Source organism: Dendrobates tinctorius, unplaced genomic scaffold (genome assembly GCF_039654945.1).
Source record: "Dendrobates tinctorius isolate UK_male_01 unplaced genomic scaffold, ASM3965494v1 ptg000071l, whole genome shotgun sequence".
In the NCBI taxonomy this organism is placed as follows: Eukaryota; Metazoa; Chordata; class Amphibia; order Anura; family Dendrobatidae; genus Dendrobates; species Dendrobates tinctorius.
The window spans coordinates 19073662-19098521 of NW_027361739.1; the positions used below are offsets into that span (position 1 = coordinate 19073662).

The 24860-nt window shown below is 43.5% G+C and overlaps 1 protein-coding gene and 1 long non-coding RNA gene across 3 annotated transcripts in view; both read left to right on the plus strand.

The window, feature by feature from the left end:
* PHACTR3 (phosphatase and actin regulator 3) overlaps nt 1-24860 on the plus strand; it is a 267395-nt gene that overhangs the window by 90704 nt on the left and 151831 nt on the right. For both annotated transcript variants that reach the window (XM_073582483.1, XM_073582485.1), the window contains exons 4-7: nt 1169-1357; nt 7810-7995; nt 19414-19666; nt 20441-20679. In XM_073582483.1, coding sequence (XP_073438584.1) covers nt 1169-1357; nt 7810-7995; nt 19414-19666; nt 20441-20679 — 867 coding nt within the window. The remainder of the gene's footprint in view (nt 1-1168; nt 1358-7809; nt 7996-19413; nt 19667-20440; nt 20680-24860) is intronic.
* On the plus strand, nt 9411-14281 carry LOC141096082 (uncharacterized). The gene is made up of 3 exons (XR_012233577.1): nt 9411-11144; nt 11267-11360; nt 13906-14281. It is a non-coding gene; the product is annotated as an uncharacterized lncRNA (long non-coding RNA).

Here is a 24860-nt window from a genome sequence, read left to right on the forward strand (position 1 = left end):
GGCACAAGCTCGATGATTGGCTGCAGCGCTGTTGACGTGATGTGAGGACTGCAGTCAATAACAGACACTGGGAGCAGCGGCAGAGGCTCATTGCTGGACCTGGCTAGGGTAAGTAAAGCTCAGTTTGTTTGTCTTTTTAAGCAAACTGCAGCCTGGGGACATGGGTTTTCTGAAACTGTAAAGCCCTTTAATCTTAAGGTGACTGCTATGTATTTCAACATATCTAATTGTACAGTATGTCTTAGGCTATGTTCCCATGTAGTTTTTAGTCTCTGCGGATTTTGTAGAGAAAACCGCAGGAAATCCGCAGGACAAAGTGTTGCGGTTTTTCTGCGGATTATCTGCGGATTATCTGCGGTTTTGCCCTGCGGTTTTACACCTCATAATGGATGAGGTGTAAAACTGCAGCGTTTCTGCACCAAACAATTGACATGCTGCAGATTGTAAACCGCAGCAAAACCGCGCGGAAAAAAACGCAGCATGTGCACAGCTTTTTTTTATTTCCATAGGAAATAAAGGTACTGTACAATGCAGCAAAATCTGCTGCGTTTCTGCAGAGCCAAAAACGCTGCGGAAACGCAGCAGAATCCGCAGCGTGTGCACATACCCTTATCGGGAGTGCACCACATTATACCATGATGTCTGGAAGCAGAGGCTAATTAAGTTTACCCTGGTGTCACAAACCTTCCCTTTTGTCACTGTCATTGTGACAAATTCACTATTTTGTCTTGGCTGTGCCAAACATGCATCAAATTTTGCAACATTTTGATGCAAGTTTTCTTGTTTTAGATATACTGTATTTATTGTGTGTTTAGAACACTGTTTGTGATATACTCAATATGGATATGGCTAAAAAAAGATAAGGGGCCTGGCTTTGTGGGAAAGGGGCATGGCTTATAATGTATCAACAGGTGCCACATTATGCCAAAAGATAGGCACAGAAATCTGGCGCAAATGAAGCCTTTCCTTACATGGCTTCATATTAGTGGAGACCACTGGAAAGAGCAGAGAGATTTGCCCTAACATAGTCCACTGTGCCCACAATTAGGGTATGTAGATGGCGCCCTTTGAAGGTCAACCACTGCTATCTCTATACTGGTTTATCTGATGACAAAGAAAAGGTTATTTTATATCGGTTTACAATAAAAAAAACTGATTTTTCTTTTAGACCTTGACCCTATAGACTGTCCGGAAAAAGATGATGATGCCACAATGGATTCTCCTGGAGATCCACCAACCCCTCTGATCCAGTCACCTCTCGCTGAAGACACACTTCCAGAAACATCTGCAGCTTCCTTAGTGAATGTCAGCTCTTTGGACGAGGACCTGCAGACGGACACAGGAGAGGATCCTGAAGGTACCGCGATTTACAGACAACTAGAAGTCATTCAGGTTTTCCATTTGTTCTGTTATTTAGCTGTTTCTCAACAAAAAATCCTTTATGGTAAGTCCATATAAAAGTTTATGGATACAGGAACAAATCTGACTAGTTTTTCAAGATGAATTCACATCAGAAAATGCTGTTTTTGTTTTGTGTTTTTTTTAGATTTGTATTTCAGTTTTGAAGGAGTTTTGTCTTGCAATCTTTTACGATATGATACACTTTACTGATCCCGAGGGAAATTATGGTATCACAGCAGCGTTACAAACAAAACATTACAAACAGCATTGCTACATTACAAACAGCATTACATAGAGTAATTACTAGACACAGATCCTGCACATGACTAACCACAATACGTAACAAACAAAGGTACACAAATCTCTGATCCTTTACATTAGTGCGCCAGACCCTAGGTCATAGCCATCTTTCACCCTTAGTGAATTGTTATACATCCCCATAGCAGTACTCACAAACGATTTCCTGAATTTCTCCTTCTTGCACCTTAGTAGGATTAGACAGCTGCTGAATGTGCTCTTCTGATTCAAGAACAGCGCGTATAGTGGGTGTGTATTATTGTTCATTATAGCCCTGCACTTTTTTTTAATCCTATCTTCCACTACCTCCTCAAAAGAATCAAGATGGAGGCTAACAGCCACGCTTGCCTTCTTGATAAGTTTGTTGAGCTTATTGGCGTCAGTTACTCGCACACTACTGCCCTAGCAAATGATAGCAAAAAAGATGGCACTTGCTACAACGGACTGGTAGAACATTTCCAGCATTTTACTGCACACATTGAACGACCTGAGCTTCCGCAAAAAGTACAGTCTGCTCATTCCCTTCTTGTGTACCTTCTCTGTATGACACCTCCAATCAAGTTTGCTGTCAAGGTGAACAGGTTTGACATGATAGTAACTTGACAGTGACTTGACAGACTTGACAGTGTCAACTTTGGAGACAACTTGGTAGTTTATCTTGAGAAACGCATTGGTTATTAAAGAACCTTGTTTATACCTACCCTAGGGGTAAATGCATACATTTTATTGGGATTTTGAAGCGGATCTGCTACAAAATCCACTTCATTTAGCTGGTCAAACAGCAAGTTTTTGAGAGTTTTTCCCGTCAAAGTTTTCAAAACCTCCCCATGAAAGAAAAAAAAACAACTTTTTTGATCTTTAACTGTTAACTCCTTATGAAATTTGTTAAGTCAAACGGCTGCAAAAATCAAACTTCTCAGTTTAGACCTACCCTTAAAGGGGTTGTTGGTGATTATGCATTTGCCGTTTTCAGATGCAGCAGCTCAACTGCAATTGAAGTCAATGTGATTTTCACTGCAGTGCCTGAGAAAGGTCACTACACAGCTGAGTGGCGGGGGTGCGCCATGTGTCCGCCCCATCTCTGACGCCCACAATATTGATTACTTATTTTGAAGATAGACCCGCCATGTATAATATTAGTCCCAGACAAGTCCTTAAGGTCTAAATAGGCAGCTTTTGCATTTGCCTTCCAGCTTTTCCTAGCAAACAGCTGAATTTATTTTGTGATAATTTAATAAGAATACAACTGACTGCTTAATTTTTTTAAAGGGATTTTCTGACCCCTTGTATGAGCCAGAGCATGTAGAAAAAGTATATCTTGTTCTGGAGTCTATACAGCGAATGAAATAATTATTTGATCCCTTGCTGATTTTGTAAGTTTGCCCACTGACAAAGACATGAACAGTCTATAACTTTAAAGGTAGGTTAATTTTAACATTGAGAGATAGAATATCAAAAATAAAATCTAGAAAATCACATTGTATTAATTACATAAATGTATTTGCATTTTGTAGTGAGAAATAAGTATTTGATCCCTCGGGCAAACAAGACTTAATACTTGGTGGCAAAACCCTTGTTGACAAGCACAGCAATCAGATGTTTTATATAGTTGATGTTGAGGTTTGTGCACATGTCAGGAGGAATTTTGGTCCACTGCTCTTTGCAGATCATGTTGAAATCATTAAGATTTTGAGGCTGTCGCTTGGCAACTCAGAGCTTCAACTCCCTCCATAAGTTTTCTATGGGATTAAGATCTGGAGACTGGCTAGGCAACTCCATGACCTTAAAGTGCTTCTTTTTGAGCCACTCCTTTGTTGCCTTGGCTGTATGTTTTGGGTCATTGTCTTGCTGGAAGACCCAGCCATGAACCATTTTTAATGTCCTGGCGGAGGGAAGGAAGTTGTCACTCAGGAGTTTACAGTACATGGCTCCTTCCACTGTCCCATTGATGCGGTGAAGTAGTCCTGTTCCCTTAGCAGAGAAACACCCCCAAAACATAATGTTTTCACCTCCATGCTTGACAGTGGGGACGGTGTTCTTTGGGTCATAGGCAGCATTTCTCTTCCTACAAACGCAGCGAGTTGAGTTAATGCCAAAGAGCTCTATTTTTGTCTCATCTGACCAAAGCACCTTCTCCCAATCACTCTCAGAATCATCCAGGTGTTCATTTGCAAACTTCAGACATGCCTGCACATGTGCCTTCTTGAGCAGGGGGTCCTTGCGGGCACTGCAGGATTTTAACCCCTTTCCTACATTAGACGTACTATTCCATCCATGTGACCTGGGACCTAAGTCCCAAGGACGGAATAGTACATCAAGCGCGATCAGCTGCGCTCACTGGGGGAGCGCAGCTGATCGTGGCCGGGTGTCAGCTGATTATTACAGCTGACACCCAGCACTATGTGTCAGGGGCGGTCACGGACCACCCCCGACACGTTAACCCCTGGCACACTGCGATCAAACACGATCGCAGTGTACCGGGGGTTTAGGGAAGCATCGGGAGGGAGGGGGCTGCCTCCGTGCTTCCCTGAGACCACCGCAGCAGCGCAATGTGCAGCACTGCTGTGGGGGCCTCCTTCCCTGCAGGTCCCAGATCCAATATGGCGGCAGGGACATTCGGGGGCCTGCAGGGAGCCAGCTTCCTCATGCCTCCTGCGCTGCCTGTGTCAGATGTCAGATATACTTGAAAAAGGCCACAATATGGCCGAAACGTTGTATTTTGTACTGGAAGAATAAACCTTTGATACGACTTTCACCTGGATTGGATGCTGCTCCTTTTTTCTCTTATAGATCAGCGATCTGTCCCATGACAGTTATTTCCCCCCTGGGACAATGTAATAAAGTTAAAAAAAAAAGTGTAAAAATAATTTTAAAAAAAATCGCTAAATAAATTAAAAAAAAATATTCCCTAATAAATTCATTTTTTGAAAATAAAAAAAAACAATAAAAGTACACATATTTGGTATTGCTGCGTCTGTAACGACCCTCCCTATAAAACTGTCCTACCAGTTAACCCCTTTCTTGAACCCCTTAAAAAATAAAAATAAAAAACAAAGCAAAAAATAAAGCTTTATCATGATACCGCCGAACAAAAAGTGCAATAATGCGCGATGAAGAAGACGCTGAAAACATCATCTTGTCCCGCAAAAAACGAGCTGCCACACAGCATCATCAGCGAAAAATTAAAAAAGTTATAGATCGCAGAATAAAGCGATGCAAAAATAATTATTTTTTGTTTAAAACTGTTTTCATTGCATAAAAGAACCAAAACATAAAAAAATGACATAAATGAGGTATCGCTGTAACCGTACTGACCCGAAGAATAAAACCGCTTTATCAATTTTACCGCATGCGGAACAGTGTAAACACCCCCCCCAAAAGAAATTCATGAAACGCTGGGTTTTGTTCATTCTGCGTCCCAAAAATCGAAATAAAAAGCGATCAAAAAATGTCACATGCCCGAAAATGGTACCAATAAAAACTTCAACTCGTTCCACAAAAAATAAGACCTCACATGACTCGGTGGGTCAAAATATGGAAAAATTATAGCTCTCAAAATGTGGTGATGCAAAAACTATTTTTACAATAAAAAGCGTCTTTTAGCGTATGACAGCTGCCAAACATAAAAACCCGCTATAAATAGTAAATCAAACCCCCTTTATCACCCCATTAGTTAGGGAAAAATAATAAAATAAAAAAAATGCATTTATTTCCATTTTCCCCTTAGGGCTAGGGTTAGGGTTAGGGGTGTGTTGGGGTTAGGGTTGGAGTTAGAATTGGGGGATTTCCGCTGTTTTGGCACATCAGGGGCTTTCCAAACGCGACATGGCGTCCAATCCCAATTCCAGCCAAAAAAATCAAATGGCGCTGCTTCCCTTCCGAGCTCTGCCATGCGCCCAAATAGTGGTTTACCCCAACATATGGGGTATCAGCGTACTCAGGACAAATTGCACAATAGCTTTTGGGGTCCTGTTACTCTTGGGAAAATAAAAATTGGGGGTGAAAAGATCATTTTTGTGGAAAAAATATGATTTTTTAATTGTACGGCTGTACGTTATAAACTTCTGTGAAGCCCTTGGGGGTTCAAAGTGCTCACCACATATCTAGATAAGTTCCTTGGGGGGTCTAGTTTCCAAAATGGGGTCACTTGTCGGGGGTTTCCACTGTTTAGGCACATCAGGAGCTCTCCAAACTTGACATGGCATCCGATCTGAATTCCGGCCAATTTTGCCGTGAAAAAGTCAAACGGCGCACCTTCCCTTCCGAGCTCTGCCATGCGCCGAAACAGTGGTTCCCCCCCACATATCAGGTATCGGCGTAGTCAGGAAAAATTGCACAATAACTTTTCCAGTGCAATTTCTCCTGTTACCCTTGGTAAAATAAAAAAATTGAACCTGAAGTAATTTTTTTTGTGAAAAAAAAGTTAAATGTTCATTTTTTTTAAAACATTTAAAAAATTCCTGTGAAGCAACTGAAGGGTTAATAAACTTCTTGTATCTGGTTTTGAGCACCTTGAGGGGTGCAGTTTTTAGAATGGTGTCACTTTTGGGTATTTTCTATCATATAGACCCTCAAAGTGACTTCAAATGTGATGTGGTCCCTAAAAATAAAATGGTGTTGTAAAAATGAGAAATCGCTGTTGCTCATGTGAAAATAAAAAACCTGAGGCTAAATAAGATTTATGTGAAAAAAAGTACTTTTTTTTTTACGGATCAATTTGTGAAGCACTTGGGGGTTGAAAGTGCTCACTATGCATCTAGATAAGTTCCTTGGAGGGTCTAGTTTCCAAAATGGGGTCACTTGTGGGGGAGCTCCAATGTTTAGGAGCACAGTGTCTCTCCAAACACGACATGGCAACCGCTAAATATTCCAGCATATTTTTAATTCAAAAAGTCTAATGGCGCTCCTTCCCTTCTGAGCCCTGCCGTGCGCCCAAACAGTGGTTTATGACCACATATGAGTATCTGTGCACTTAGGAGAAATTGCCCAACAACATTTAGGATCCATTTTATCCTATTAACCATGTGAAAATGAAAAAATTGATGCTAAAAGAAAATTTATGTTGGAAAAATTAAAATGTCCATTCTTTCCCTCCATGTTGCTTTAGTTCCTGTGAAGCACCTGAAAGGTTAATAATCTTCTTGAATGTAGTTTTGAGTAGCTTGAGGGGTGCAGTTTTTAGAATGGTGTCACTTTTGGGTATTTTCTGCCATATAGACCCCTCAAAGTAACTTCAAATGTGAGGTGGTCCCTAAAAAAAATAGTTTTGTAAATTTTGTTGTAAAAATGAGAAATCGCTGGTCAACTTTTAACCCTTACAACTCCCTAACAAAAAAAAATGTTTTGGACTATGACATAATTGCTTTTATCTTACTGGAAGTGATGGAATAAAAGGAAAATGGATTTTATGGACTTACAGCGCTGGACTTATTTTTTCTAAGTTCAAAAAAAAATGTTGCTTCCAAAATTGTGCTGATGTAAAGTAGACATGTGGGAAATGTTATTTATTAACTATTTTGTGTCAGATAACTCTCTGGATTAACAGAATAAAAATTCAAAATTTGAAAATTGCGAAATTTTCAAAATTTTTGCCAAATTTCTGTTTTTTTCACAAATAAACGCAAAAATTATCAACCTAAATTTACCACTAACATGAAGCCCAATATGTCACGAAAAAATAATCTCGGAATCATTAGGATGCGTTGAAGCGTTCCTGAGTTATTACCTCATAAAGGGACACTGGTCAGAATTGCAAAAATTGGCCAGGTCATTAAGGTCAAAATAGGCTGGGTCATGAAGGGGTTAAAGACTGTTCATTTTTTTTGTCCGTGGGCAAACTTACAAAATCAGCAAGGGATCAAATACTTATTTCTTACTCTGTATTTATCAGTATTATGATTCACTTCTCCTGTTGGGGTGCTATGAGGAAGGTGAACACTTGATTTTTGCTTTTCTCACAGATTACTGCTCACTGGAGGGGTTCCAGCAGTGATATCCCATCAGCTTACCTCTGGCGGACCCTCCAGCACTTTCTAGAAATATTATAAAAAGGGTAATAGGTAGAATTTTTGGATGCTTCATATATTCTTATCATGGGCCTTGTATCTGCAGGTAAAGCTCAACTGACATTGGAGGAAGATCTGAAAGAGTCGGTGGAGAAAACTTTACAAGCCTTACTGCTCACCGAATCTCTAGAATCCCCTCCATCGGAGAGAAGTATGACTCTCATCAGCAGTCCTCCACTACTTCCAATGCCACAGCCAAAGTCGTCTTCATGGGTGAACCAGTGTTTGGCAGGTACGTGACTTCAGCTAACCACAGACATACCATTAAAGGATATTCCATTCTGAGCCTTTCATATCAGCTGGTGAGTGGCTAAAGTGGCCACGTGACTGAGTTTAGATCATGAGACTGGCATATCCTTTTCTCATCCTCAGCTATCCTTTTGTTATACTTCGGAGCTGCACTCACTATTCTGCTGGTGCAGTCACTGTGTACATACATTACATTACTTATCCTGTACTGATCCTGAGTTACATCCTGTATTATACTCCAGAGCTGCACTCACTATTCTGCTGGTGTAGTCACTGTGTACATACATTACATTATTTATCCGGTACTTATCCTGAGTTACATCCTGTATTATACTCCAGAGCTGCACTCACTATTCTGCTGGTGCTGTCACTGTGTACATACATTACATTACTGATCCTGTACTGATGCTGAGTTACATCCTGTATTATACTCCAGAGCTGCACTCACTATTCTGCTGGTGCAGTCACTGTGTACATACATTACATTACTTATCCGGTACTGATCCTGAGTTACATCCTGTATTATACTCCAGAGCTGCACTCACTATTCTGCTGGTGCAGTCACTGTGTACATACATTGCATTACTGATCCTGTACTGATCGTGAGTTACATCCTGTACAGTGGCGTAGCGTGCAGGGGGGGCGGTCCGCCCCAGGCGGCACGTGTGTGGGGGCGGCAGCAGAAGCAATTCCTCTCCTCTGTGGGAGAAGCGCGGAGCCTGGACTCACTAACTGTACATTTTGACCTGCGGGGCTGTGCAGTGAGGGGGTAATGCAGCCTCTTCTTCCCACCCTTCCTCCATCCTTCTCCTCCGCCTATCGGGAGCCGCTGTACCCCTGCTACCTAGCAGCTTCTCCCTCCTCTCCGCCTGGACCCTCAGTGAGCGGCTCTGCGCTGGGCAGAGGCAGTGCTGACGTCAGCCCCGCTGCACTGGAGGACTGTCATGGTGGTATGGTCGCGGCTGCCAGGAATGTGATGCACACAAGGAGCCATGTTAGGAAGAACCAAGCAGTGAGCTGGTGAGTGCGGGGCTGGGGTAAGGTGGTCTGCGGCTGCCCCCGGCGGCCCTGTGTGCAGGCAGCTGTCATCCTCATCACAGGCTGCGCTGGGTGTGTGTCTGCCTCCATTGTGTGCAGTTATGTGCCACCAATACCGCTGCCTGTGTCTCACCATGTGCAGCAGCGAAAGGATCTGTGCCTGCAGCCACACTGCGTGTGTTTGTGTGTGTATGTACACCTATGTGTGTGTGTATGTACACCTATATGTGTATGTGTGTACGCCTGTGTGTGTGTATCCACCTATGTGTGTGTGTGTGTCTGTGTGTGTATGTATACACCTGTGTGTGTACGCCTGTGTGTGTATCCACCTATGTGTGTACACCTGTGTGTGTGTGTCTGTGTGTGTGTACGTCTGTGTGTGTGTGTCTGTGTGTGTGTATATACACCTGTGTGTGTGTTTCTGTGTGTGTACGCCTGTGTGTGTGTATCCACCTATGTGTGTGTGTGTACGTCTCTGTGTGTGTATCCACCTATGTGTGTGTACGCCTGTGTGTGTGTATCCACGTGTGTGTGTGTACGACTGTGTGTGTGTATCCACCTATGTGTGTGTACGCCTGTGTGTGTGTATCCACCTATGTGTGTGTACGCCTGTGTTTGTGTATGCCTGTGTGTATACACCTGTGTGTGTACGCCTGTGTGTGTGTACACTCTGCGCATGTGTCAGCACAGCAGCAGCTCTGCTTTCCTAGGTTTTCTGTCCCGTCCTGGCACCGTAGCAGCTGCAGAGGCTCCGCCCTATTGATGCTCCCGGGAGGAGGAATGAATATGGCGGTGCTGCTGCCCCGGCTGGGAGCGAGAGGAAAAGGCTAGGACAGTACTGCACGGAGTGAGGTGGGATACTGGGGAGCATGGTATGGGGGCGACTTGTGGGAGAGGCTGCTGGGTGCACCGCGGCCATTACCGGAGAATGCACCACCAACATCTGTACGGGAGAAGCCACAGACAGCTGTCACATGCCACATAGACATCACCAAAGGCTACATGTTGCATTTTTCTGGTGCCAATTTTCAGATAAAAAAAACGCATGCGCACGGAGTGCGCCAAAAAAACGCATCAAAGTCTATGGGAGCGCTTCTGTGCGCATGCGTTGTCTGAGCAGGGACGGTCTAGACAAGTTCCTGACCACCCCCCAAAACAAGATAAATAAATGTAGGGGGTGGGCATTGTTTTACTTCACAATTCTACAGACTCTGGAGAGGACAGCACAGCTTTGGGAAATGTAAGTATACCACATAATGTTTTTTTTGTTTTGTTTTTGTTTTTAACCCTTTAGTGTGTAATTTTTTTTTGCTGTATTTCTTCTTGCTGAATTAATTAACAGGAGGATCATGCCATCAAGCAGTGAGAATTCCCACAGTGGACAACCCAGTGAAGTGAGTACATTATCAACTGTTCGTAAGTATTCACTGTCACTTCTACACATGTGTAAAATTTTAACTTTTTCTTCACAGAGCTCTTCAAGTGGTGATGAACAACAGGAGCAGCCAACACGGGGCCGAGCAGCAGTGGCAACATGGCGTGTAAGTTTTTTTTTTTTTTTAAACTGTTTTATCCTTCAAACATTAATGTCTTTCTTTCAATTCTAGGTTGCACAGCGGGACGAGGAGGAGGAGGAGGTCAATAACGACCTCCTCATCACATCTGTCCAGGAGCGAGTTCCGTTGTGGGACACCCGTGATCCCCTGCATTCCGACGCAGTGGTGATATGGAGGCTGTGGAACGAGGTGGCCAAATCGCTGTGGGATGGATGGGACAATGCCTCAGCTAGGGGTCAAAAGGACTTTCTTAAGTATTGCAACAACGCGGCAGTGAAACAGTTGGCCGTGATCACACAACCGTGTGTGATGTGATGAACTCCTGCGAGTTTATTGAATCGCATACGGTTGTTTTTTATCATGGCCAAAAGTGCAATTGTTAACACATTGTAAAAACTAGATGGCGTTCCACGAAGGACCGCTTCAATAGGGACCTGAGGCAGGAGGGCCAGGTTCGAAGCGGTGCTGCTGCTGCAAGGACCAAGTACAAGTATCATCGTCTGCTCAGCTTCCTGAGACCGGTCCTTTCACGCCGAGTGTAAGTATTTTGTTGTATTCCATTGTGTTGTGTTTACCTTATCTGAATTTTTATATTCCACAGGAGTTGGCGAATGTAAAATTTAAATTTAGTATACTAATGTTTTCCTTTTCTTTCCACAGAACCCATAGCAGCACCATAGAACCTGGACCGGCATCAGGAGCGGTCCTTCATGCAACGCCATCGGACCCGTCCCAGCCATCCCACAGCGAAGTGGTAAGTAGGCCTGCAGCACAGTCTGGAGAACCGGCAGCCGGTCCATCCGGTCTTCCCCTGTCCGAGTCCTCTGCCCCTTTTTTTTTGGGCTCTTCCCGCCAGCGGCAGCGGGGTTCGGACATGCCACTCATGCCCGAGTTTTTACATTTGGGCACGGTCTTCCAGAATTGCTTCAAGTCGCTGAGTGACAGAGTGGAAACTGGTGTTTCCAATGTCACCCGACGCCTTGACCAACTGGAAGTCGAGCTGCAGAGACCGGCAAGACATTTCTTTAGTGCCATAGAGAAGGGCATGTCGGAAAACCTAACGTCAGAACTCCAGCTTGCTGTGATGCAGGCCTGCAATTCTGCATATGTCAATGCTATGCAGCAGACTCGGTTCATGCAGCCACCACCAGCGACTGCCTTTCCACCAGTACCACAGCTGACAAGCCTAACCATACCGAGTTCTGCTGCATATCATTGTGCGGCCACCACCATGACCACAGCCGCCCAACACCACTACACCATGCCGGGTGCTGGGGACCGCCACTACACCGCTCCGCCTAGTCATGCTCATGCAAGGACGTCCACCACCACCACCAGGCCAGCCCACCACACAGAGCAGACACCGGGTCCTGCTCATGCAAGGACGTCCACCACCACCAGGCCGGCCCACCACACAGACAAACGCCGGGTCCATTGACCACACCCACCAGCAGGCTGTGTACAAGCACCCAAAGACAGCGGAGCCACCGGTCAAAAAAAAGAAAAAGGAGACCTGTCCATGTGTCTCCAGCATCTCCTACCCCTTTGTCTTTACCTTCCCATGTTTCACCTGCCAATGTGTCAACCTCCAGTATCCCTGATCTTCCATCAAGCTTACTTGGCACCTCCCCTTCACCCAACCCAAACGAATCTCCAAGGTACAAATCCCCCTTTGCCCATAATTATTCACCTTTTTATCAGCCACCTACTTAATTTTTGAAAATAGATGTTGTTGTTTTTTTCCACAACCAATGACTGGTCTTTGACTCTACAGTAGCCGGCAACACACCGTGCGCCGTATACACAAAAGGTTTTTGACACCTCATATCGCCATGTCAATTCCAATGTACAATGTACTCATACTTTTCTTTGTTTGCTCTGCAGCTTTAGGTGTCTTTCATTGAGCTATGAGGTGTCCAAAACAACACAAAGAGGAGGGGATCAGGTCACCTTGCCAGTAGTCGGCACTATTGGCCTCAGGATAGTTTACAGCATTTGTGAACTGATGATCACCTTTTTTTTATTTATTTTTTTAAATAGGTTATCAACATTTCACATGTGTAATGAAACCTAAAATGGACATTTTGTAAAAACAAAATAAAGGCGTATTTATTGGTTGCAACATTAAAAAAATAAAGGTACTAGGTGTTTTATTAACAGCACAGGAAAGCAATTTACAAATAAGCACACAAACAATAAACCATTTGATCTTGCCATGACAAACGGCCAACATCGGAAACAAAATAGTCCGCAAATCTATCCTTCATTTGTCCTATTTCCACTGTTGTCCTCAGAGGGTGTTGCTGGTAATCTGGCAATGGGTTAGAAATAGGTTCATCAAGTTGAACGTTGGGTCGCTCTTTAGCCAATATGTAGTTGTGGAGAACCACACACGCCTTGACCACCTCATCCACTGTTTCAATTTTAAGATTAATTGATGTTTGCAAAATGCGCCATTTTGAGACCAGGATACCAAAGGCGCACTCCACAGTTCTTCGTGCCCTGGTCAGTCTGTAGTTAAAAATCCTTTTAGTATGGTCCAAGTCCCGACTGGAATATGGTTTAAGGAGGTTGGCACACATCTGAAAGGCCTCATCCCCAACCACAACAAACGGCATTGCAGGTCCTTCAGTGTTGGGAAGAGGTTGTGGCTGTGGGAAATTGAAATTATTCAGATATAATCGTTGGCCCATGTCTGAGTCTTTAAATGTCTTCGAATCATTAGCACGTCCAAATGATCCGATGTCCACGGCCACAAAGCTGCAGTCTGCACCGAAAATGGCCATTTTTATAATTGAAGTACTCAGATCCAGTTCTTGCCAGTTTGTTAATCCGGATATGTTTGCCATCCACTGCTCCAATACAGTTGGAAAAATCACAAACTTCCTGGAATTTTGCAGCTTTGTCCTTCCATATTTCCGTGGTGGGTATTGGTAAAAATTCCCCATGAAGAACGTCCCACAAAGCCCGGCAGGTGTCTGCAACAATCCCAGAAAGTGTTGAAATTCCAATCCGGTACTGAAAATGGAGCAATGTTAATGTCTCTCCAGTAGCCAGGAATCTAATAAAAAGAGAAATAATTAAAAAAAATTAAGTACATTGCCGAACAATAATAATTATGAGTGGCATTTAGTTTGAAATATTACTTACCATAGTGTCACCAACAGACGTTCCTCAGCAGGAATCGCTCTCCAGAGCTCTGCCTGGTGATGGCTCCTTCAACGCGTCGAAGCAAATAACGGAAACTGTCTTGACACATCCTCGTATAGTCGTAATATTTGTCTGGATTGTCGTTTTAGCTCGGTGAATAAAGAGTGGTATGCTCCAAAGCTCTCCCGGACTTCCACAATATGGTGTCACCAAAATCGCCGACGCCGGCTTCTCCGTCTTTCTCTCTTCCGTTCTTCGTCACAAGCTACAACAAAAGCAAAAAACAAGCCGAGATCCAAATCCAGATTGCGGTACAAACTGTCCATTTGAAGATCCATCTTGGCGCAGGATACAGGAGCAAAATGGGAGGATTTCATCTCTGCAATGGTATATATACAGTAATCCCATGAGACACGCCCACTTGTGTCCCATTGGTGGTGTTTATCCTTGAATTTCATCTGTACTTTTTTTCTTCTATCGCATGCGCATAAAAACGCAAACGCATGCAAAAAACGCATATGAACGCGTGTGAACGCTGCGCTTTTAAGCGCATGTGTCGGAAAAAGGGTGCGTTGTCATGCGTTTTTCACGCATTTTTAGGTGCGCATGAAACGCTGCACAAAAAAACGCTAATGTGAAAGCAGCTGTACTGATCTTGAGTTACATCCTGTAATATACTCCAGAGCCGCACTCACTATTCTGCTGGTGGAGTCAATGTGTACATACATTACTTACCCGTAAAAAGCAGAAAAGTGGCACTGACCCATTAAAAGGTCCTTTATTGTTTCACATTAAAAAATGGATGCAGGAGAGTATGTGGTATACATGTCGGACAACGGTCGTTTTGCACTTACTGGTCTTCAATGAGTCCTGTACTTAGGACAATACAATAAAGGAAATTTTAATGGGATGGTGGATTCATTGAGTACATACATTACATTACTTATCCTGTACTGATCCTGAGTTACATCCTGTATTATACTCCAGAGCTGCACTCACTATTCTGCTGGTGGAGTCACTGTGTACATACATTACATTACTTATCCTGTACTGATACTGAGTTACATCCTGTATTACACTCCAGAGCCACACTCACTATTCTGCTGGTGGAGTCAATGTGTACATACATTACATTACTTATCCTGTACTGACCCTGAGTTACATCCTGTATTATACTCCAGAGCCGCACTCACTATTCTGCTGGTGGAGTCAATGTGTACATACATTACTTACCCGTAAAAAGCAGAAAAGTGGCACTGACCCATTAAAAGGTCCTTTATTGTTTCACATTAAAAAATGGATGCAGGAGAGTATGTGGTATACATGTCGGACAACGGTCGTTTTGCACTTACTGGTCTTCAATGAGTCCTGTACTTAGGACAATACAATAAAGGAAATTTTAATGGGATGGTGATTGCCACCTTTCTTCTATTTACAGACATTTCTTGACTTGTTTTTTCCTCCGGTGGGCACCTTAAATCCCAGGAGCTCGGTATACTCTGCTATGCCTTGATTTCTAATTACGCTGGCTACAAGTCCAACAGTGGTGCCGGTCCTATTAACCTGTGTATTGCCTACATATGATACTTACCCTGTACTGATCCTCAGTTACATCCTGCATATAAGACAATTTATAGCCTGCATTATAAGAGCTTATTTATTTCTGAAAAACCTGAATGAGAATAACTTGGGAACCATTACCGGCGCTGAGACCCCAGTTTTAAGTTCCTATATAGCAAGACTATGCAGTGATACAAGAGCAGTGGATGTAACACTACAGAAAGTTTCTTAATTTGTGACTCTTGAAAGGACATAAGTTCTGCGGTCGCCCAATTTTCCCAGAAACAGATACACCTAATAAATAAGCTGAATAGAATATTTAAACCACAACTCCAGCTGGAATGTTGCTACTAATCTAAGTGTTCTGCCCTTAGTACTATACTTACCTGTTGTGAACTCTCTTGACCTGACTTCTGAGTTGGGGCTCCCTCTGGTGGTTGCTGCGGATAGTGGAGCTGGTCGTGTTGACAGAAGTCTATCACCTGAAGACAATGATTGGAAGTCAGGGGTTACAGACTGGGAGGATTTAAGTGAGCAAGCTTCCGTCAGTTGCTGCTGTTGATTTGGTTTCCCTTCCTGTGCATTGTGAAGTCTGCTTTTTCCCCTCCTTGGTCTTGCATCATTCAGATAAGTTATTTGTTTGCTGGAATCTTTTGCATTTGATATAGTTTTTGCCTTTCTCTGCTTTCTGCTTTGCTGTGTTGGTTCAGCATTATTCCCTGCTGGGAGTTGTGCTGGACCCCGCTCATATGTCACAGCTTATGTCATTCTGTTCAGTATTGATAATTTCCTGTTATATCAGTATCTTTTGCTTTGCTTCCAGTTCACACCAGAATGCTGATCTAGTGGGGGAGAGGTCATGTGTCCTCAGTGTTTTTGTATATCAGACGTGTTGGATTTTTTAGGGTTTTTTGCGTGATTGCAGACAGTATCTTTTCTGTCCTGTCCTATCTAGACAGTTTGGGCCCCAACATTTGCTAACTCTATTTTCTGCCTGTGTTTGTGCCTCATCTTCACAAAACAATCACTGACCTCAGGGAAACCAGTCAAAGAAAACACTGCGGCAGCCAGCAAAGACGCTCAATCACAGTGAAATCCTAGGTGCAATGCTCCCTGGGAAATACGAATATGCTAATAAAGTCCGTGGAGCCTGCGTTTGTACCTCATCTTGTCTCACCGACAATATATGTTTGGGGGCTATCTATTCCTTTGGGGATCTACTTCGGGGCAGTTTAGCTTTCCCCTTTCTTGCTTTAGGCTTAGTTAACTCTTTGGCTGTGCCGAGGCGTCTAGGGCATCGTAGGCACGTCCCACGGCTAATGCTAGTTGTGTTGTTAGGTTTAGGGGTCTGCAATCCGCTAAGTTGCCAACCTTTCTGGTTTCCTGGATGCTTAGCTAATTCCCCGGTAATCCTCCTCGGTGACCGAATCATAACACTTACCAGCTGCCATCTTCATCTGTTATCAGCGCCGTTTGTCATCTTCAGGTTGTGACCTGACGGATCGCACCAGTGTTTGCTTGGATGAGCCCGAAGTCACAATTCAATGCAAGTCTATGAGAGCTAGAACGAGTCCAGAGCGAGACTCTCATGGACTTACACTAAGAGCTTGTGATCGTTACCTCTGACTTCCTGACTTACTCTTAGAACACGTGATCGTTACCTCTGACTTCCTGACTTACACTAAGAACTCGTGATCGTTACCTCTGACTTCCTAACTTACACTGAGAACTCGTGATCGTAACCTCTGACTTCTCATCAGTCAGAGGGTGCAGACACTGGGTGGCGCTGTGGGACCAGAGTGGCACCACGAAGAGCTGAAGATGGTGGCTGGTAAGTATAATACTAGGGGCAGGGAACTTAGATAAGAGGAACCAGTCCAGTGCTGAAATAAAAATAACGCTGGAGCGGTGCTTTAACGGTTTGGGTGCAGAGGGCTCATGGATAGAGATGAGTAAATCGATCAATAACTCACATTTTTAAAAATCTCAAAAAAGATTAATGTCACACCATGCAACGTGTCGATGTGAGGCCAATCTATTAGGCGTCGGATTTCTGTCGCTGCAAAGCGAGAATTCCGAGCCTTACTTCCAGCGGTCTCCCATTCCTCTCCAGCCACAGAGGAGGTTGCTCAGCAAACTCATCGGTCCAGGCGCTCTGCCCAGACCAGCTCGTGGGTTTGCTTGCTGCTGCCACCTCTGGCACAGCTATGGCAATACATGCTGCTCAGCAGCGAGATTCTCCAGGGACTAAGTCCCCATGTCGGGCCACTGAGCATGCCCGTGGAGTGATCTCCCATTGGAGATCGAAGGTCACATGCTCAGGTCCTGCTCCTGTTCGGATTGGCCCATCCGAGAAGCCAGGAAGGTCCCGGACGCTCGCGGCTATAAAAGGTTCGCATGGCCGCTTGGCCATGCGCTAGGATAGACTGTATTTACAGACTATGTGGATTGAGTGATGTATGCACGTATGAATGTCTCTGGTGAATGACTCATTAAGAAACACCTACCCTCGGTACGCATTTGTTGTGCAGCCTAGCCTGCTAGCGCCCAGGCTTAGGCGTAGGTAGGTCAGAGGTTGAGTCAGGCATCAGTCCTCACCAGTGACTCGGCACGCCTCAGTGCACGTGCTCCACACTCCATAGCCAGCGTCTATAGCGGCGCTCGCGGCAGCGACGCCGCACACTCAGTGGGCCTAGAGGGACTCTAACTCCGTGTCCTTGGGGTAGAGTTCTGTGGCCGTACACTGTGCGCTCTTTTGGCCGGGCTCTGTGAGCTAAACTGGCTCCGGCATCTACGTTCAGCGGTTGTGCGGCTCTGTGCATTAACAGAGTTCGCACCTGTTCACACTGGGTGACATAACCCACGTGTGACCTTTCCACACCGCTTTATACTTCCGCCATTACCTAGCAGCAGTGTACCAACTCTGCACGGTGGACCCCAGGCTGCAAACGCACCTACTATTATTTTATAATTTGGTGCGTTCCGCCAGCCCCTAACACAATCACTGACCTCAACCCCATAAGAAGGAACACCACCATCGATGACGGGAATTTCGGAACTGCCAGCTTAAGAATAGATGAGTATAATATATAGAATCATAGAATCATAGAATCGTAGAGTTGGAAGGGACCTCCTGGGCCATCTGGTCCAACCCCCTGCTCAAAGCAGGATTCGCTAAATCATCCCAGTCAGATGTCTGTCCAGCCTCTGTTTGAAGACTTCCATTGAAGGAGAACTCACCACTTCTCGTGACAGCCTGTTCCACTCATTGATCACTCTAACTGTCAAAAAGTTTTTTCTAATATCTAATCTGTGTCTCCTCCCATTCAGTTTCATCCCATTGCTTCTAGTCTTTCCTTGTGCAAATGAGAATAAAGTTGATCCTTCTACAATGTGACAGCCCTTTAGATATTTGTAGACAGCTATTAAGTCTCCTCTCAGTCTTCTCTTTTGCAAACTAAACATTCCCAAATCCTGCAACCTTTCCTCATAAGACAGGGTTTGCAGACCGGTCACCATTCTGGTCGCTCTTTTCTGAACTTGCTCCAGTTTGTTGATGTCTTTTTTAAAATGTGGTGCCCAAAACTGGACACAATATTCCAGATGAGGTCTGACCAAAGAGGAGTAGAGGGAAATAATGACTTCACGTGATCTAGACTGTATGCTTCTGTTAATACATCCTAGAATTGCATTTGCCTTTTTTGCTGCTGCATCACACTGTTGACTCATATTCAGTCTGTGATCTATTAGTATACCCAAGTCTTTTTCACATGTGCTGTCACTTAGCCCTATTCCTCCCATTCTATATATGTTTTTTCCATTTTTATTGCCCAGATGTAGTACTTTGCATTTCTCCCTGTTAAAAATATGCTTTAGATTTATTACGGTTTAGGTTCTGGAGAGACAACAGAGCTTAATAAATCTCTTTTCATGGCAATCGGAACACTTTAAATTGGGACTGAATTTATCAGGACCGAATCCAATCTGCCGGAATAATGAAGCGAGTCTGCCTAAAATGAATTCCAGGAGATGCTCTTCTCATTGCTCATGGAAATTTTGCTGGTGCCATCTAATAGTTCTCAATTTCTTTTGTACAGAATTGGAAGAAATCACATCCCCACCCTCCAGCATCATGAAGAACTCCACCCCTGTTGGATGCTCCCATATCTCAGGACACAGCAATCTCTTCCAGCCATCCAGCCAGAAACCCTCAGAAAGTAGCAGTCAAGTTGTGAAGAACCCCACCCCCACCGGATCTCCTCATCTGCCTGCCATGCATATGCCTTTACCCGCCAGCCGAGTCATTGAGGAACTCCATCGGGCGCTGGCTACAAAACATCGCCAAGACAGGTGGGTAAGGCCGAGGAAGACTTGTTGAAAGAGGAGCACGGAGATTTTCTTAAAAGAGTCGTCCACGGTTCTTTCTCCTGACCTATACTGTTAAGCATTGCTGAATTATACCTGTAAAATATTAGTATGTCATGAGTCTGAGGGAAGATTCCCCCCCCCATCTTAGTGGCAGGCATAAATTCATTGAATGTTTTATGTACTTACCCAGAGTTGGACTGGCCCACCAGAGAACCGGAGTATCCTCTGGTGGGCCCTGTCTTCTTCTTCAGGAGAATTCATAGTGCAAACTCTGAGTGGGGGAGAAGGGTGGGCCCTCAGAATCAAATCCTCTGGTGGGCCCAATGTTCTTCAGTCTGACACTGTACTTACCCCTCCTTGGTGTCTGATTGTTATAATAGGAACTTCCATCATTTACATCACATACCCAAGGTTATTTCTCTTATAAGCGTTATAGTACTTTTCTATATTTGCTATAATGCAGTTAGCTCCCCATGCAATTACTTCCATTAAGCCAAACAAGCAAAGCTGCAGTGTAAAGTATGGATTAATGAAAGAGAAGAAGCTTGAACGTCAAGTGAGGCAAAATGTGTACTTTAGGCTAATGTAGGCTCCCATTAGACAGTGCAGTCTCTGGTCATAGCTGTCCCTGCTTGACATAGTGTATAAGCTTTCGATTGTTACTTTAACCAGACAATTTAAGAACAAGTGTAGGCCTTTGAGACCATGGAGGAATGTAGAGCATTACAAATACGTTTTCTTTGTACCTTTTTTCAGCTTTCATAGTCGAGATGTGAAATCTTCTCCAAAGAAGAGGATAGATTTCCGAACATCACGACCCTCTAGTGTGGATAAGGGCCGAGAAGCGGTAATGAATGACGGAGACTCGGAGAATAAATGTGGCTCTATCAAGGAAGCTGAGGAAAACAAAGAAAACTTGATCAGGGATTCCAGCCATAAAGACGATGTGCTGTTATATGAGGATGAGGACGAGCTCAACAACTCAGTTATCTCTGGTGAGAATGGAGAATGGCATCATGTGTATTACCACCTGATATCTCATATTGTAGTGACTCCATTCACATCCAAAGCTGCATCAAAATTTTCGTTAACTGTCTGCTCTGTGTATGTACAGGGCATGCTCTGCTGTTGGGCACAGGGAAATGTATTGTTGATCTCAGACTATATTTTTCAGATATGAACCTTTGAATTCACTACGGAAAAAAGAAACATTAAAAAAATCCATGCTGTTACCACTAGGGGGAGAGATCGGCATAGGAATTTGTACAGCTCAATGGGAGCTATATGATATGTAATGCATTGTGCGCTCCCTTATGGCAGTTGCGGGTAACTTCTGTGATAGTGTTGTGTATTTACAGACTCTGCAGTTACAGGTGCTTCTCACTAAATCAGAATATCATCAAAAAGTTATAATTTATTTCAGTTCTTCAATACAAAAAGTGAAATTCTATTACCGCATATAGAGTCATTACAAATAGAGTGATCTTTTTCAAGTGTTTATTTCTGTTAATGTAGATGATTATGGCTTACAGCCAATGAAAACCCAAAAGTCATTATCTCAGTACATTATAATAATTTATAACACCAGCTTGAAAAATGATTTTAAAATCAGAATTGTTGGCCTACCGAAATGTATGTTCAGTAAATGCACTCAATATTTGGTTGGGACTCCTTTTGCATCAATTACTGCATCAATGCAGCGTGGCATGGAGGCGATCAGCCTGTGGCACTGGTGAGGTGTTATGGAAGCCCAGGTTGCTTTGATAGCAGTCTTCAGCTCGTCTGCATTGTTGGGTCAGGTGTCTCTCATGTTCCTCTTGACATTACCCCTTAGACTGTCTTTGGGGTTAAGGTCAGGAGAGTTTGCTGGCCAATCAAGCACAGTGATACTGTTGTTTTTACACCAGTTATTGGTACTTTTGGCAGTGTGGACAGGTGCCAAGTCCTGCTGGAGAATGAAATTTCCATCTCCCAAAAGCATGTCGGCAGAAGGAAGCATGAAGTGCTCTATAATTTCCTGGTAGATGGCTGTGCTGACTTTGGTCTTGATAAAACACAGTGGACCTACACCAGCAGATGACATGGCACCCCAAACCATCACTGATTGTGGAATCTTCACACTAGACCTCAAGCAGCTTGGATTGTGGCCTCTCCACTCTTCCTCCAGACTCTGGGACCTTGATTTCCAAATGAAATGCAAAATTTACTTTCATTTGAAAACAACAACCTTGGACCACTGAGCAGCAGTCCAGTTTTTTTTGTCCTTGGCCCAGGTAAGACGCTTCTGGCGTTGCCTATTGGTCATGAGTGGCTTGACGCAAGGAATGTAACACTTGTAGCCCATGTCCTGGATACGTCTGTATGTGGTGGCACTTGAAGCAATGACTCCAGCAGCAGTCCATTCCTTGTGAATCTCCCCCAAATTTTTTAATGGCCTTTTCTTAATCCTTTCAAGGCTGTGGTTATCCCGATTCCTTGTGCACCTTTTTCTACCACACTTTTTCCTTCCACTCAACGTTCCATTAATATGCTTGGTTGCAGCACTCTGAACAGCCAGCTTCTCTAGCAATGACCTTTTGTGGCTTACCCTCCTTGTAGAGTGTGTCATTGACTGCCTTCTGAATATCTGTCAAGTCAGCAGTCTTCCCCATGATTGTGGAACCTACTGAAACAGACTAAGGGACATTTTCAAAAAAATTAGGAAGCCATTGCAGGTGTTTTTATTAATTATTATAATTTACTGAGATAATGACTTTTGGGTTTTCATTGACTGTAAGCCATAATCATCAACATTAACAGAAATAAACACTTGAAATAGATCACTCTGTAATGACTCTATATAATACATGAGTTTCACTTTTTGTGATGGAAGAACTGAAATAAATTAACTTTTTGATGATATTCTAATTTAGTGAGAAGAATTTGTATATCCTTCTCCCTATCGTCTGCCCCTTATTCTTCTGGCTGTAGGGCAATAACAAGAAGGCCAGAGGTAGTTGAGTAACACAGTACTGCAGGATCACATTACAATCTAAACACATGTTAAGATGTAGTAGTGCTAGGATGAATTTTACACAATTTGCAGGTCACGGCGAATTCGAACAATTTGCAATTTAGTTTGCACAAGTCGCCAATAAATGCCTGTCACCATTTTATACATTGCAGAAGATTGCATCAACCACAGAAGGCTCACATAACCTCTTTCACAACCACGCAGGATTACTCTTAATGTCTTGCAGCTATCACATCACAAGGTATAGAGCAACCAATCAGAAGGAAGTACAGTTGTGCTCAAAATTTTACATACCCTGTCAGAATTTTTGCTTTCTTGGCCTTTTTTCAGAGAATATGATTGATAACACCAAAACTTTTTCTCCACTCGTGGTTAGTTGTTGAATGAAGCCATTTATTGTCAAACTACTGTGTTTTTTCTTTTTAAATCAAATCATAATGACAACCCAAAACATCCAAATGAACCATTTTCAAAATTTCACATACCCCATTTCTTAATACCGTGTATTGCCCACTCTAACATCAATGACCGCTTGAAGTCTTTTATGTTAGTTGTGTATGAGGTTCTTTATTTTCTCAGATGGTAAAGCTGCTCACTCTTCTTGGCAAAAAGCCTCCAGTTCCTGTAAATTCCTGGGCTGTCTAGCATGAACTGCGCACCTGAGATCTCCCCAGAGTGGCTCAATGATATTGAGGTCAGGAGACTGATATGGTCACTCCAGAACCTTCACTTTGTTCTGCTGTAGCCAATGACAGGTCATCTTGGCCTTGGTTTTGGATCGTTGTCATGTTGGAACGTCCAAGTACGTTCCATGCGCAGCTTCTAGGCTGATGATTGCAAACTTCCCTCCAGTATTTGCTGATAACGTGCTGCATTCATCTTTCCTTCAACTTTGACCAAGTTTCCAGTGCCTTTGAAGCTCACACATCCCCCAAAACATCAGTGATTCACCTCCATGTTTTACAGTAGGAATGGTGTTTCTTTCATCATAGCTTTGTTGACCTCTTTCCAAATGTAGCATTTATCGTTGCAGCCAAAAAGTTCAATTTTGGTCTCATCACTCCAAATTACATTGTTTCAGATGTTTTGAGGCTTGTCTCTGTGCTGTTTAGCATATTGTAGTCGAGATACAGTAATGGCTTTCTTCTGGCAACTCGACCATGCAGCCCATATTTAGTCAAGTGCCTCCTGATTGTGCATCTTGAAACATATACACAACTAGTTTTCAGAGAGTCCAGTTTTTCAGCTGATAGTATTTGTGGGTTTTTCTTTGCATCCCAAACAATTTTCCTGGCAGTTGTGGATGACATTTTTGTTGGTCTACCTGACCATGGTTTTGTTTTTACAGAGCCCCAATTTTCCATTTGTTAATCACAGTTTGAACGCTGCTGACTGGCATTATCAATTCCTTGGATATCTTTTCGTATCCCTTTCCTGTTTTATAGAGTTCAACTACCTTTTCCCAAAGATCCGTTGACAATTATTTTGCTTTCTCCATGACTCACAATCCAAAAACATCAGTGCCTGGATAAAAGATGTAAGATTCTGCCTGGATCCCAGAAACTCACTCAGCTTTTATGCACACACACTGATTACAAGCAAACAGGTCACAGGTGAGGATGTTACCTTTAGTAACCTTTGTGTCAACTTCTGTGCATGTTATCAGGCCAAAATCACCAGGGTATGTGAACTTTTGATCAGGCTCATTTGGATGTTTTGGGTTGTCATTATGATTTAAAAAAAAAAAAAAAACACAGTAGTTTGACAATAATTGGCTTCACCCAAAAAGTGCCCGCCCTTGGAACAGGATTAGAGGTCACACGCTGAGAAACCAGAAGCGGTGTCAGCGTCTCACAGACCGGAAGGGGGATGGAGGATGCGCACATGGCTGCAACCAGAAAGTGGACGCTGACGCTGACATGTGGCGCGTCTGCTGATCTGTTTACTGTGAGTAATGAAATAAGATAATACACATATGCTGGGGATTTTTGCATAATAAGATAATTGCCATGTCTGCGTTCTACATGTTTAATGAACGCTGGGGGAGGATCAGGAGAAGATCTACTCCCCATTTGGGACCTGTATTTTTATAATCAGGTGTTTGGACTTTGGTCTATTGATTTGATTAAGTATATAAGAGGTGGTTTGGGATACTAAGGTTAC